Raw genomic sequence first — 14,825 nt, 5'->3', positions numbered from 1 at the left:
ATATTTGTAGGATCGGTTGTAGGATTGGTTAAGAAACATTATTTGTAGGAATGGTTAAAAAACTTTAAAATTCATTAGTGCTTCTAAGCTAGATAGTCGTACACAGCCATACTTTAGCTATAAAACAGTGGGTTAGTTCCTGAGAAGTGTGAGTGGAAGGAAGCTTGCAAAAGAAAATGTCCTGTCCTGAGAAGCCACTCCAGGGGACCCTTTGGAACGATATGGGCTGTAGTGTGGGGACTGCGAGAATGGTTTTAATCAATATGGGTGCAAGAGTCTATCAGCTACACTTCTTACTTGACTTGTGACATAGCATTCATTACAAACTTGCTAAATATAAGAATGGAAATCTCTTGCCTTGAAGTATTGATAGAATGAAAAACTGGGATGTTGTCCATTCTTCGTTATTCATGGTTTCTTTATTTCTTTTAACTCAATTGATTTATAGTTAACCTGTGCTTTATCACAGGCTGCTACAGAAGAGGAAAACAGCCATGGGCCCATTAATGGTTTGCTTAATGCACCAAGCCTTGGTTCTCCAATTCGAGTTCGCTCAGAGACTACACAGTTAGACCGGGATGTCCCCCTGGTACGGAAGTTACGATCAATCCACAGTTTTGAACTGGAGAAACGTCTGACCTTGGAGTCAAAGCCGGATACAGAAAAATTTCTGGAAGTCTGGTATGTGACAACTTATATTGTGCTGAGCTTTCTTTGTGGTAGTTACAATGAATCATCCTTAGCCAATCAGTTATTTGGCATTGATTTCTCTATTACTCATGTCATATGATTGACCCTGCTATTACTGGAAAAGTAATCCCAGGTTTTTATGGGGAGAGGGAGTCTGTTTTTCATAATATAATTTGGGTCAATTTCTCATAGACCAATTGGAATACAGATACATTGAGATATTTTGTACTTGTCTAAAATAACAGATTACCTGAAAACTGCATCTATATTAGCTAGTATTCATTTATTCTTTGCTTGATATTGTTCAGATAATAATATTAATTTGTTTTATCATATGTAACTAACTTTTCTCTGTATTCCCAAGTATGGAGAAGAAGAAAAGAGAGTTGAATGCTGGCAAGGAATCTGTTATTGCTGCTTCCCAGAAAACACCTGCACCTGCACTCACTTCCTGCAATGAGCATGTTTGGCACTATGATGAAGAATACCTACCTGAAGCTTCCAAGCCTGCTTCTGGCAGCTCTCCAGAGCAGGGTGATGGTGTTGTTAGCAATGGATATGTGGCTGTCAATTTGAGCTCCTGCCAGCAGGAGGTTGACTCCAAGGAGTGGGTGATGGTGGATAAGGAACGGGACCTGCAGGATTTCAGGACGAATGGAGTTTTAGGGCATAAAACAACTGGAAGTCCTTCTGATGAGGAACCTGAGGTACTTCAAGTCCTTGAGGAGTCCCCACAAGAGGATAAGCATGAAGTTCATGCCAAGAATACAGTAGTGGAAACAGCACTAGATCTAGTGGTTGAATGTTGTGGTATTGCAGCTTCTGAACAGTTTACAGATCAACTAGAACTCCCAGTTGGAACTGCTGCCCATCTTCTTGCAGTCACACCCACCAGTCTAATGGAAGCCCAAGCAGAAGGGGCTCTTACTCCAGTAAGTGAACTGCTAATATATCTCCAATGTATTTAGGCAATGTAAGAAATCAATAATAGAAAACATAGGCTGACATTCAGATTAACAGAATGCTGGTACTACTGCACCACCATGGAGTGGTGATTTTTCACTAATCTCCCCTTCCCTTTGCAACAAATTGTGATTCCAATAAATATATCCCTGAGGGTCATGCAGCCCTCAGGGACATATTTTTGGGTGTCACCATGGGTTTCAAAGGAAAGAGTAGATCAGTGAAAATTGCCCCTACCCTGTAGCACCAGCAGTGTTAGCAGCACCAGCATTTTGTTAGTCTGGATGTCGGCCACTGTATCTGAAGTATAAGTGAAATACTATTAATAGTGAGTGCTCCGCTTACAATTAGATTAATTTATTTCTTTAAAAAGAGGCTGGTAATTTCAGCTTTCCTGGAACAGTTTCCCAAAATTTAGCATGTCTTTCAGTGATGTCCATGGTTCTCAAAACTGAATTTAATTAAATACACATTCATAAATAATTTTGAAATATTTTTAACGGAGTAATACATACATGTTTGATTTATACCACTTTTAAGGGTAAAACACTTCACAAGGTGATGAACATACATACAAAACAATAGAAATGATATGCAATCTGTCAAATTGAGATTAAGAGCACAGATAAAACAGCAAGTGTAAATAAAAACCAGTAGAGTCAATAAATTAAAAGCCAGAAGAAATAAAAATGCTTTCAAACCTTGCTTAATGTTCACCAGAGTGGGGACTTGAGGTATATACCCACAGGAGGGAATGCCACAGATGTAGCACCACCACTGAAAAGGCTCCGACGCTGGTAGCTGCCAGCTAAGTCCAAGTAGGCAGTGGATCAGAGAGAATGGCCTGAGAAGCATCCGTAATACATAAGAACAGCTCTAGTGGATCAGGCCCAAGGCCCATCTAGTCCAGCATCCTGTTTCACACAGTGGCCCACCAGATGCCTCTGGGGAGCGCACAGGCAGGAGGTGAGGGCATGCCTTCTCTCCTGCTGTTATTCCCCTGTAACTGGTATTGAGAGGCATCGTGGCTCTTAGGTTGGCGGTGGCCCACAGCCACCAGACTAGTAGCCATTGATAGAACTGTCCTCTATAATTTGTCTAAGCCCCTTTTAAAGCCATCCAAGTTGGTGGCCATCGCCACATCCCATGGCAAGGAATTCCATAGATTAATTATGCACTGTAGTACTTTCTTTTGTTGGTCCTAAATTTCCCGACCTTCATTTCATGGGATGACCCCTGGTTCTAGTGTTGTGAGAAAGGGAGAAACATTGCTCTCTGTCTACTTTCTCTACTCCATGCATAATTTAATACACCTCAATCATATCTCCCCTTTGTTGCCTCTTTTCCAAACTAAAGAGCCCCAGATGCTTTAGAGACACATTTGAGTCTGGAAATGAACTGGTTAGCAGTGTAGATAGTATAATATAGGTGTAATATGCAAACCTGCCTTCTGTGTCAGCTGAAATTTGTGAACAGTGTTTAACGGAATCCTCTATAAAGTGCATTGCAGTAGTTTAGTTAGGAGGTGACAGTACATGAATGATTGAATGATGATTGAATGATCAGTAAAGCAGAAGGAGATGGAATAGGATAATGAAGAGGAAAAGTTGATTTATATACACACACACACACACACACACACACACACACACACACACTACAATAAAAAATACAAATGCAATATTTTGTTCCCCTAGCCCAGATGTGGACACCTTATTCAGTTCTGAGGGCCACTTTGGAAATACAAAAAATGTGAACATTCTAGCTGGCATATTTAATTGCATGTTATTAACTTAACCAGAATGCAGTTTTTATTGTCAGCGGTAAATTATTACCGATCCACCTGCACTGACAGTCAAGCAACAAGTTTCCGATCCAAATAGTGCTTCTGCAGTGCAATGTGCTAATTTAAGTATTTGTGAGTTTTTATAAAATCACAAGACCATTAGTGGTTTGTTAAGAGCCTGCAGCACTGTGGTTGTATTAACTCTGCCCATGTTATGCTGCAGAACATAGCCATTGAACTTATTCTGAAAAATACTACTCAAATTAGTCCTCTCTCTCAGCCTAACTTCTCTGCTCATTGTGTCTTTTCTTCTCCACCCCACACCCCATGTATTTCAACTTAACTCTTGGTTGCAGCCCTTGGTCTTTTCAGCAGCATGGTTTTGTCTTTTTCTCCTGCTAACAGTACAGGGCCTTCCTGGACCATCTGAGGTTTTTCTCACAGCCAAACTGAATTTGCCCTTTTCTTGCAGAAATGGCGCTGCTACTGGACAATTTATTATTAAATCCAGTTATTTAAAGTGTGTTTATGTAATATCCACTGTACTTTGTAGATATTTTCAGAGTAAAAGCTAATATTATTGAGGGTAAGAACTGGTTCAGCCATACCTTGGTCTGTCCCTTAAACATTTATTAGGGTCATGGGATTATATGCATGAATTCTCACCCTCTTGAGAGTCAATATTTTTGCACTAGGGATGTGCATGAACTGGTTCGGTGCTCCTTTTCTGAAGCGCTGAACTGGTTTGGAATGCTAGTGTTCGAGCCAGTTCAGAGATGGGGGGTCCTTTAAGTGGCAGGGAGGGTGCCCTTACCTGCCCCACTGCTTTCCCCCTGCCAGCGCTCTTCCCAAAAGCATTTGTGCGGGGCTGCAGTGTACTTCCCTGCAGCCCCGGTCAGCGTCGTATCAGAAGTGGCCGATGTGCATGCCAGAAGCTAGATTTGACAGATGCTAGATAAAGCTGTATTTAATACTGGGAAAACTGTGATCCTTAGCTCCTTTATATATTTAAGTTGTTATATACATATTTTGAGTGTTTTTTAATCAGTGGTTGTAATTAGTACTTACATTGGAATGATATCTTCAATATAGATTTAATAATCTGATCTCATTTCATTCCATGATTTTAATTAAATGGGTTTGTGTATTTGAAAAGTGTCTTAATCCTGTACCAACATAAAGGTAAAACCACTACTTTGTATAAACATATTTCACCATTGTGTAATTTTTGTTGGTCAAACATGGGTTGATAAGGTAAACAATAGCTAGTAAATACCTTTGCAAGCAGATCGTTTGTTTCTGTAAACACTTGTGAATTTACAATTTCATTGGGGTTGAATTAAACTTGGGTGGACATAGCTAAGTCAAGATGGCATAATTATGTAATTATATGAGGGTTGGGGTTTCCCCTACAGATATTTAAAATTAACAGTATATCAACTACTGGAAGAACTGAAGTATAAAGCTACATAGGGCAACTAAAATAAAAAATAATATTTGAAACATTTTTTCTTTTCCCTGCCATGTTGTTCTCACAGCTCAACTCACCTCACATGCTGCATTTCTCCACCCCAAGAATTTCAAGCCCTGTCCTCCGTACCCTGAGCCCTATAACCCTCCTCACCTCCCACCCGGGCCCTAAGAAAGAGGCTGGCTTTCCAAGGAGTCAATCAGCAGAGAGCCACTCTTCCTCTTCCTGGTCAGCTGCCCGTAGGCAACTTCCTGTCATTCCCAGTGGAAACAAGTTTCCCCCTGTCATTCGCCTCTCAAAAGCACAGCTCCAACAGGTGAATGCATCTTCATCTTCATCAAACAACTACACTGTGTCAGTCAATTGCTAAGTTGTACTGTTCTCAGCTACTTTGCATTGATCACATGTAGACTTCTTGTTAACCTAAAAATTGTCTTTGGGAAAAGTGGCTGGAAAATAATGTTTTTGATAACCCCCTAGATATAAACTTGAGACAAGAATACTAATGCAAACTAGGGATGTGGCCAAAGCACCAAACTGGTTCGGCAGGGTGGGAATTGGTTCCTTTTAAAAACCATGTAAGCAAGTCCTTCACCACCCCACTGCTTTGTATGGCTGCAACGCTGCTCCCAGCAGCCTGCACTCAATGTCGGCATTTGCATGGTCAACAACACCATGCTGGTCATGCATGCATGCGCGTGCAGGCTGCTGGGAGTAGCACTGCAGCCATGTGTGACCTTTTGGACAGCAAGCCTGCCTGGAAAAACGGTGGGGCAGCAGAGGAGCAGGTAGGGACCTGCTTACCTAGTTTTTAAAGGAACTGATCCCCGTTGCAGCTGCCTGAGCCAGTTCGGGCATATCCCTAACTCAAACGTTCAGAGGACAGAACAGGAAGAACCCACTTTGCACACTATGCCACCAATGAGATAATGTTAGGTGTTTTTTTTTAAAGAGGTTCAATGAGACATTTTGCAGCATTAATCTCAGGGAGTGCTGTTGATTGGTTAGAGCAGAGAGTCTTGGCTGACTTGAATATGTTTTTATATTGAAGTGTGTTTGAGAGACATACATGCATAAGGAAGCTTGCACCTCATTTTCTGACTGATATGGTTATCAAAATTGTTAGGGTATCTTAACAAAAAGCTTGATTTTGGTATGTGCATAGTCCAAGGGACTGAAATTGCTAGAAAATTTAGTTGTTTTTAACATTTACCATAACATTTTGTTACATTAAATGTTAACGTAATAACATTTAATAGCTGAAATGCATAAAATGCAATCTTCATCATAATAACAGTAAGCACTCCAGTCAAGAGGAAGCCAAGTCTAATGTGTGACAGAATGCATGGATGTGGGAGGAGTTGTATTCCCATATTTGAACCAGCCTTTGTCTGGAGACGGGATTTGCAGTGGCAGACAGGAATCATCTAACTTAGCACAATGCAATCTGTATTTAACCACTGTGTGTATATATACATCTGTTTTTCTCTGCTATAAAAAGCTGGAAGCAGAGCAAAGTTCTTCTATAGTAAGGTCATTCACATGAACAAAACCCCTGGTCCTAGGGAGGGTGGTCGGCGGAGTGGTGGTTATGGAAGAGACAGAATTATATCTGCCTTCTCCCACATGACCAAGGGCTTGCCTTTGCGCTGCTGCACGCCCACTATTGATGCAGCAGAGATCTCCTCACAGGGATCTGGAGGAGGAAGTCCTTTAGTATCCCATGATGCATTGGGCAGGCAATGGAGAGGCTGCTCATGTCAAGACAGCAGCTCCCAGCTTCCTGGCTCCTCTATAGGTGGCACTCTAAAGCAAGCCTGGCTACTGGGAGCTGCTGCAAAGAGCCCTGAATGTACACACGATGGGGGCTGTGAGGTAAGAGGTGGCTTTCTCTTAACTTGGAAAAAGCTGAGGTTAAAAAAATAGGGTAGCCCTGCTCTGGAGCAGCAGGGTAGAAGTGCTGAATGGCTCCTCTGGCTCTTCACGAGCCTCTCTACCCAGGTTATCCCACTCCTACCCTGCTGAGTCTGGTCATGAGAACAACCTTGTTGTGTCTTAGCAATAGGAATCTTGTTTCTTCATGACTGGTTAGCTATTTCTCACAACATCCCTGTAATGTAATGTAGAATTACTCTTACCTTGTGAGCAGGAACCCATAGTTTAGATTATTTCTTGTCAGATCACTTTTTATTGAATTTGTGATTGAGATAGCTCATGTTGACTTTAATAACTGAGTTGTACCCTAAATCACTAGCTCAGCCCATTTGAGCAAAATTAGATATCCAGTGGAGATAAATGGTAGGCATGAGTAGCATTAAGGGAAGTAATATTAAATAGGAAAGGCTTTTTAAAATACTAAGACAATATCCAAGCTAATTAATAGCAGCTGAAGAACTTTCACTTGCAATGACTATTAAGCAGTGTGACTTAACCTCTCATCTTAGTTCATTCCACAATAAATATCGTCATGTATAAAAGACATTTCTGCACAGCCCTGCATATTGCTTTATGCACAAAACATTTATTTTACATGGCATATCTAATAATTTAGTGCACAAATAAATTCACATTTTTCTTCATACATTTTGTTAATTTAAGAGAATCAAGAGGATTGTACACCCTGTGACAAGCAATCTCAGAGGTGTATGAGTATCAATATTTTGTTAGAACTGCTCTGCAATAGCAGGTGACTTTTGTTATCTACATTTGGGTACTTTCTAGGTTGCCCTTCGGTTTCTCATTTATTTCATGCTAATATTGCAGTAATGTTTGTTAGAGTTTAAATTCTCTGCTTCAAAGAAGATGAGAGCGAGCAGAATTGTTTTTATATTTATTCAATTTTTATACTGCCTTTCATAAAACTTATCCTTGGCGGTTGATGATAGTAGGATGTATAGGGAAGCAACCTTGGTCTGGGTAAGGCCAGTGCCTGGATAGGAGGCTGCCTTCTAGTTACATGGAGGAAAGGCAGAATGATTTTTTTTAAAGTTCATATATTTCTCAGAACCTGAATTAGTTTGCATCCCATACATGTCCATTAAAAAGGAAAAAAAACTGTGCCAAAGCCTATGGCAAGATGGAAGTGTGCTTGTGTCTTTGATTTGATTTTGATTGAAAAACTAAGAGTAGCATTAGAACTATAAATATAATATATTGCCCTATTATGTCTTAAGAAGCAACAGTTAAGAACAATAAGGTAGCTAATATAAACTTAATGTAAATATGTTTATAAGAGAATTCTCATCCTGTTTTTCCATTTTATCAAAAAAAAAAAAAAAGTCTGAGATGGCCAACAAATTTAAGGTGAAACTATCAATATAATTCATAAGAACAGCCCTGCTGGATCAGGCCCAAGGCCCATCTAGTCCAGCATCTTGTTTCACACAGTGGCCCTACCAGATCCGTTTTAAACTATTATGATGATTGAGTCAAAACCAAACTAAAATTAAGAATGTGGAGAAGCAGCAGATAAAATAAGAGACAGCCTAAGTCTCTTTCCAGGCAAGTTTAAATACCTGCTGGAATAATTCTGAAATTATCCTTTTTAGTACCAGAAATGAATGGCAATTTTTTGATGTGGTCTCTGTTCTCAACATGTTTGGGCTTTGCATCTGTGCAGAGACCTCATCAGAGTTTATCCAAGCTGAAAATCTTTTCTCTGAAAAGGGCGATAGCCCCGCCCCCTCTTATGTAGTATGCATGTGTCCCAGCAGTCTTTCTTCGTCTGCTGACAGATTGATACCTCTGTGAATTGCTCCAAGCTAAGCCTAAAACAAAAAATAAGAAAACCTTTTATTACCCTTTATTTTTACCCCCCTCTCCTGTTTATCTGCCTTTCCTTTTGCGTTTTTGTTTCCTTCCCCGTGTTCCCCTCCCATCCTTTCGGGCCCCCTTCTTCCTGGCCTTTTATTTTTGTTTATGGCCAGTAAGGTTACTTTCAAGTTTTGTGTCCAGTGTAGTGCCAAACTCCCCTCCACCAACGGACACAGTCATTGCTTGTTTTGCTTTGGCAAAGGCCCATAAGACAGACGTTTGCTCCCACTGTGCAAAATTGACAAAACAAGCTAGAATGAACTGTGCCTCCCGACTTCGCTCCTGGCTCTGGGAACAAGCGCTTAAGTCCTCAAGTGGCTCAGGCCCCTCCTAAAACCTTGGGGATGCAAATTACATCAAATTCCCCTCAATGAGACTTGGGCTTGCAGCCCCTAGCTTCCACTGCCTCTATTGGGGACGTGGCTGCTCCCCAGCAGCTTGCAGAGCCTATGGCTCCTAAAATGGTCGCCTTGGTCCCAATGACTTCTGCTGTTCTCACCTCGAGTTCCACGATTCCTGGCCCCTCGGGCTCGAACACTTCCTCTTCCTTGCTAAAGAAAAAGAAACCTCATCAACTGCAAGAACCTCAAACCACTAAGAAACGCCTTGTAGCCCAGAAACCCAATCCTAGACCCCAAAAGAAGCAAAAGGTTGTTTTGCAGGCTGACCCGTTATTGTCTCATTCGGACCTGACTCGATACTGAGATGGGTTTTGAACTCGAAGATCAGGCAGATTACCTCAACATTGATCACACCCTCGATACCGAGGAATCCTTTGACTCTGGCCAAAACCTTGACACAGAAGGCGTCAAACCCAACTACACCCAGTATGGCCTTTTCGATCTGGAAGCCGAGTGTCATGGGCATGCTGGAAGACTTTGAGGAGGAGCTGGAATTGGGGATGGAGGTTACAGCAGAGGAGGGAGGGCAAGGACCAGAAGTTGCAAAGGAGAGTGGGTCCAACACATGGGGAGTTGAAAATGAGTAAGAGCCGGGTGAGGCAGCTCTTGTGGAGGGGGCGTGACCAGTCTCAGCTGTGGAGAGGCGTCGGTTCAAGAGACAGCAAGAGTTAAGGAACTGCATGCGTAGAACAACAGACAAAGCTGCTGATTCAGGAACTCTTGATTAACAGCACCGGGGGTCAGCCTATTTAAGATGACTGCACCACAGCTACCCTGCTGATAGCAACGTCAATTCCCTGTGAGCTAATTGGCTGTGTTTGTGTATTGCCTTGACTGTGTTTGGACCCTGGACTGTGTTGACCTTGCTCGTGGACTTCGATTTGGACTCTTGGATTGATTGGATTTGACTTGGACTGAACCTGATTTGGAGAATTTCTTCCTGTAAGACTTTGCTATTATACTTCTACCTCTGCCTGTTTTACGCTCTGTCTGGCTAGCCTAACAGATTTACGACACCGATTCCTACGACCCCGAGGATCCATCAGACATCCAGGATGACCACCAACATGACTGTTACAAACTGTTTGAGGCCGAATTCGAGAGCCTCTATCCATGGCCTTGCAGGCCTCCAGTCCATGCTAGACTCTCTACTTTCTATTCGACTAGCCGTAAACTACCAGCATACACAGACCAATACTACTCTGACTGGCAATATAGACCTACTTTTCGTTCTTACCAGCCTCAGCCCTCATACCACCCCAGACAATGGGACTCCTTTGACACTGACTGGCAGCCGCCCCGAGAGGTTTTTCCCAGAACAGATCGCAGCTGGACTGGTGGGACTATGAGACTAGCCAAAGAGATCATTCTTGCTCTCCCCTTCATCCATCTGCCATGGCTCCCAAATGCCCTAATAGAGGCAGGCTGCTACCTTGCTCTACCAAACCTCCTTCTACTACCCAACTAGCATATACCTTAGAACCTCCTCTACCGCCACCTAGGATACCTCCACTAAAACAGACCCAACCTTTGCAACAACTTGAGGACATTACAGAGGACTTAACTCAGGACCAGTAACCTGTGGTGGAATCCTTTGATCCTGAGGAGGAATACAAGGACCCCGATGCCCCTTCCCCCAACTCTGACTTGGCATAATTGGGCTCTACTCCTCCAGATCTACTTTCTGACCAGAAGCCAGGATCTCCCTCAGAGGACTATAGACAATATGCGGACTACATCTCCCGCTTGGCCTTGTCCCTTGGAGTCCAACTTTCACAACAAAATAAAACAGATTCGGATCCTTTATTCCTCTCATTGAAGCAGATACCTGTACTCCAGTGTTGCTCCCTTTGAATTCATCTGTCTTAGACATCACAAGGTCCTGCTGGACAAAACTATCTTCCCTACCTCAACCTTCTAAATGTCTTCATATTTTTTACCGGGTCCATACTGAAGACGAACAAATGGGAGCCTTTCTCCAACACCCACCTCTGTAGTAGTGGAGTCTTCATTATCCAAATACAGATCTCACCTGGCTTGTACTCCACCATACAGAGAAGGAAGAAAGCTAGACACTTTTGTCAGACGGCCCTTCACTTATGCATTGCCAATTATCAAGCCTAGAATGCCTGCTACAACCACTTTCTCTGGGAACACTTAGTGCCCTTCTTGGACCACCTTCCTCCTGATAAAAAGGATCCTGCCAAGGTGGTCTTGCAAGAAGCTGTACAGCTAGCCAAACAAGAATTACATGCAGTTAGCCACCCCACTGAGTGTGCAACCAAAATCATGTCCACCTCTGTTGTGATTTGCAGACATGCCTGGCTCCGCTCCTCTGGCCTGGCGTATGATGCCTGAACCCGGATAAAAGACTTGCCCTTTGAAAGAAATGCCCTCTTCGGGGAGAAGACGGATGAAACCCTTCATAAAGTCCAATGTCTTAGTAATCCTGCACGATTGATGAGTCACACCCTCTACTTACCAGACCTTATAGGCCCAATAGATGGAATCGTACCCTCCCTCAACGGCCCCCACATTCTTACTGTCAGGGGTGGCTGTTCTTTTCATCCCTCACGATACCAACAGTATGGGAGACCCTCCTCTGCTTAATGTCAACCTGCCCCAAAGCCTAGGTCACCTTTGGCCTTCCCCAAAAAGCAATGACTCTTGGCTCTGGGCCTGAATTGGAACTTGACTCTCCCCCTTTCTACCAGCTTGGGAGTGTATAACATCGGACTCGGGTCCTCACTATCATCCAAATAGGCTATGCCCTGGAATTTTCTTCCATACCGCCTTTCAACCTCCCCATTCCTACCACTCCTACTCCTACCCTGCTATCAGAAGTCAAAACTCTGCTTGACAAACAAGCTATAGAGTCAATTCTCAGCCCAGACTCTCCATTCCACATACTTCACAGTCCCAAAAACAGATGGCAGTCTCCGCCCTATCTTAGACCTTCGGGAACTCAACTACTTCATCATTTACAAACACTTTTGAATGGTCACTATACCCACCTTACTCTTCCTCCTATACCAGGCCACGTGGTTCATTTCTTTGGACTTCAAAGATGCGTATTATCACCTGACTCACAACATCGAAGATACTTGTGTTTCACAGTACAGGGCACCATCTATCAATTCTGAGCCCTGCCCTTCGGCCTTGCCTCCACACCACGAGTATTCACAAAGTATATTGTCCCCATGGTGGTGCATTTACAACAACAAGGCATTCAACTCTTCTCATTTCTGGATGACTGGCTTCTAGTTGCAGACACCTCTCAGAACCTCGGAAACGCCCTCCAATCCACCATTTCTCCCCTAACCAACCTCGGCCTCCAAATCAATTACAAAAAATCCAAACTCAGGCCGATCCAGTGAATAGAGTTCCTAGGTCCCCTTTTCAATTCTCTACATGCAAGACTTTATTTGCCCAATCACAGAATCCAGGCTATCCTCTCTCTGACTAACAGAGTCGTTGCCCAACACTGCCACAGAGCTAGAGTTATCGAACAGCTTTTGGGCTATATATATGGCCTCCACCACTCATGTACTCCCTCACTTTCTCCTCCAATCCAGGCCGCTACAACATTAGTTCCTGCACAACTTTCATCCTCATTACGACCCACAAAGCCTCTGGCTACATGTACCCCTTCACATCCACCTGTACCTACACTGGTGACAAGATTCTCTCACAACCTACACTCTGGAACCCCGTTGCACACTCTACCTCCTTGATTTCATTCTGACTACAGATGCGTCAGAGACCGGCTGGGGAGCTCACATGGAAGGCCTCAACTTAAAGGGCCTCTGGACTTTATCCGAGACCACCCACCACATCAACTACCTCGAAGTTCTAGCAATCTTCAAGGCCCTCTGAGGTTTCCTTCCACTTCTTACTCATTTTACTGTCACTATTCAAATGGACAATACCACCGTGAAGTCCTACCTCAACAGACAGGGTGGCACGACTTCAGCCTCCCTTCTTTACCTCGCCATGGATCTCTGGCACTGGTGCATTCACCACTTGATCACACCCGAAGTGACTCACATCCATGGCATCACCAACACTCAAGTAGACATCCTCAGCAGAACAGGAGCCACTTCCCACAAGTGGTGGCAACTTCACCATCAGACTCTCATGACTCTCTTTCGCTTCTGGTTCAACCCAGAGATAGACCTCTTTGCTTCCCTTCTAAATGCTCAATACTGCCTTTACTCCCCCAGAGCGAGCCTCGGCCTCCGCACCCTAGGAGACACCTCTGCTATTTCATGGATGGAACTCTCAGCATACATATTCCCTCCCATTCCTTTAATACCCAGAATCCAGTTAAAGATCCTGCAGGACCATCCAGAGTGCATCCTTGCTGCCCCATGGAGGCTCAGGAGACCATGGTTCTCCCGCCACTTGAACTTCTTCTCCCACAGGTACTACCACCTTCCTCCACTCCCTCACCTTCTTTCACAACAGTCCGGCCAGTTGCTACATCTGGATGGCCTCTGCCTCCGCCTCACATTGTGCTGGACCAAGCTGCCTTTCCACATGAACTCCAACTCATCTTAACAGCTTCATGTAAATCTGTGGGCCTAAAGATGTCATCCTTCAGAGTCCATCTGGCTGCCATCATTGCCCACTCTCCTCCCACTTCTCTGGCCTGTTTCCCACTTACCCACTCTCCTCCCACTTACCCTACCATTAAACGTTTCTCAAAAGGCGCCTCTCACCTTTACCCAGATGCCCTGATTGTGGCTCCCTTATTGGACCTCTCCCTCATACTCATCTGTTTGATGAGCCCCCCATTCGAGCCCATGACCTCCTCATCTGATGATCTCCTCTCCTATAAAGTGGCTTTCTTAGTGGCCATTACTTCTGTCCGCAGAGTCATAGAACTCCGAGCTCTCAGGGTAGATGCTCCTTCATACTGACATTTCTTTTCTACCCAAGGTTGTCTTCTCTGTACACCTCTCCCAACCTCTGACTTTACCTGTTTTCTTCCCGAATCCTTCGGATGACACTCAACGCGGCCTACATACGCTTGATGTCCAGAGGGCACTTGCATACTATGTTGATAGGACTACTAACTGGTATTCCTCTCCATTGTTATTCCTCTACCACTTGGGCCCCAGCCGTGGCTGTCAGGCCTCTGCCCAAACGATTTCTCATTGGGTTAAGCGAACTATCTCTATATACTACCAACTTGCAAACAAACAACTCCCTTTGTCTCTAAAGGCTCACTCCAACAGGGCTGTGCTGGCCTCTGCTGCATTTGACAAGGCCATCCCGATGTTATCTGCCAAACTGCTACTTCAGCTTCACCTCACTCCTTCATGCAGCACTACACCTTGGACATCCATTCTCGCTGGGATGCTGCCTTTGGCACTGCTGTTTTGTAATCATTCTTCGTATGACGTCCCACCGCCAGGTAAGGTTTGCACAGGGTGCAGCTTGCTATGCGCCCAATTGTGTTGAACGCAGAGATCACATCAAAGAGCACGTTGTTTACCTGTAAATTTGGTTCTTCTAGTGGTCATCTGTGCTCTTACACACCCACCCATCCTCTCCTCTAGTTTCTTAGGTTGACACATTGACTAAGGAGGACTGACATTGACTAAGGAGGACTGCCAGGACACATGCGTGCTACATTGGAGGGGGTGGGGCTACCACTTTGCAGAGAGATTTTCAGCTTGGAGAAACTCCAAGGTCT

The 14,825-nt window shown here is 43.9% G+C and overlaps 1 protein-coding gene across 4 annotated transcripts in view; it reads left to right on the top strand.

The window, feature by feature from the left end:
- The window catches only part of TTBK2 (tau tubulin kinase 2), a 150,375-nt gene that overhangs the window by 108,780 nt on the left and 26,770 nt on the right, over window positions 1–14,825 (top strand). For 3 of the 4 annotated variants that reach the window (XM_053261386.1, XM_053261392.1, XM_053261402.1), the window contains 3 exons: window positions 470–681; window positions 1,055–1,622; window positions 4,978–5,226. In XM_053261386.1, the coding sequence (XP_053117361.1) occupies window positions 470–681; window positions 1,055–1,622; window positions 4,978–5,226 (1,029 nt within the window). The remainder of the gene's footprint in view (window positions 1–469; window positions 682–1,054; window positions 1,623–4,977; window positions 5,227–14,825) is intronic. The other variant, XM_053261412.1, reaches the window with a different exon arrangement.

Source organism: Hemicordylus capensis, chromosome 1 (assembly GCF_027244095.1).
Source record: "Hemicordylus capensis ecotype Gifberg chromosome 1, rHemCap1.1.pri, whole genome shotgun sequence".
Lineage (NCBI taxonomy): Eukaryota > Metazoa > Chordata > Lepidosauria > Squamata > Cordylidae > Hemicordylus > Hemicordylus capensis.
Note: the sequence above shows the minus strand (reverse complement) of the source record. Positions and strands in the feature narration are given on the sequence as shown.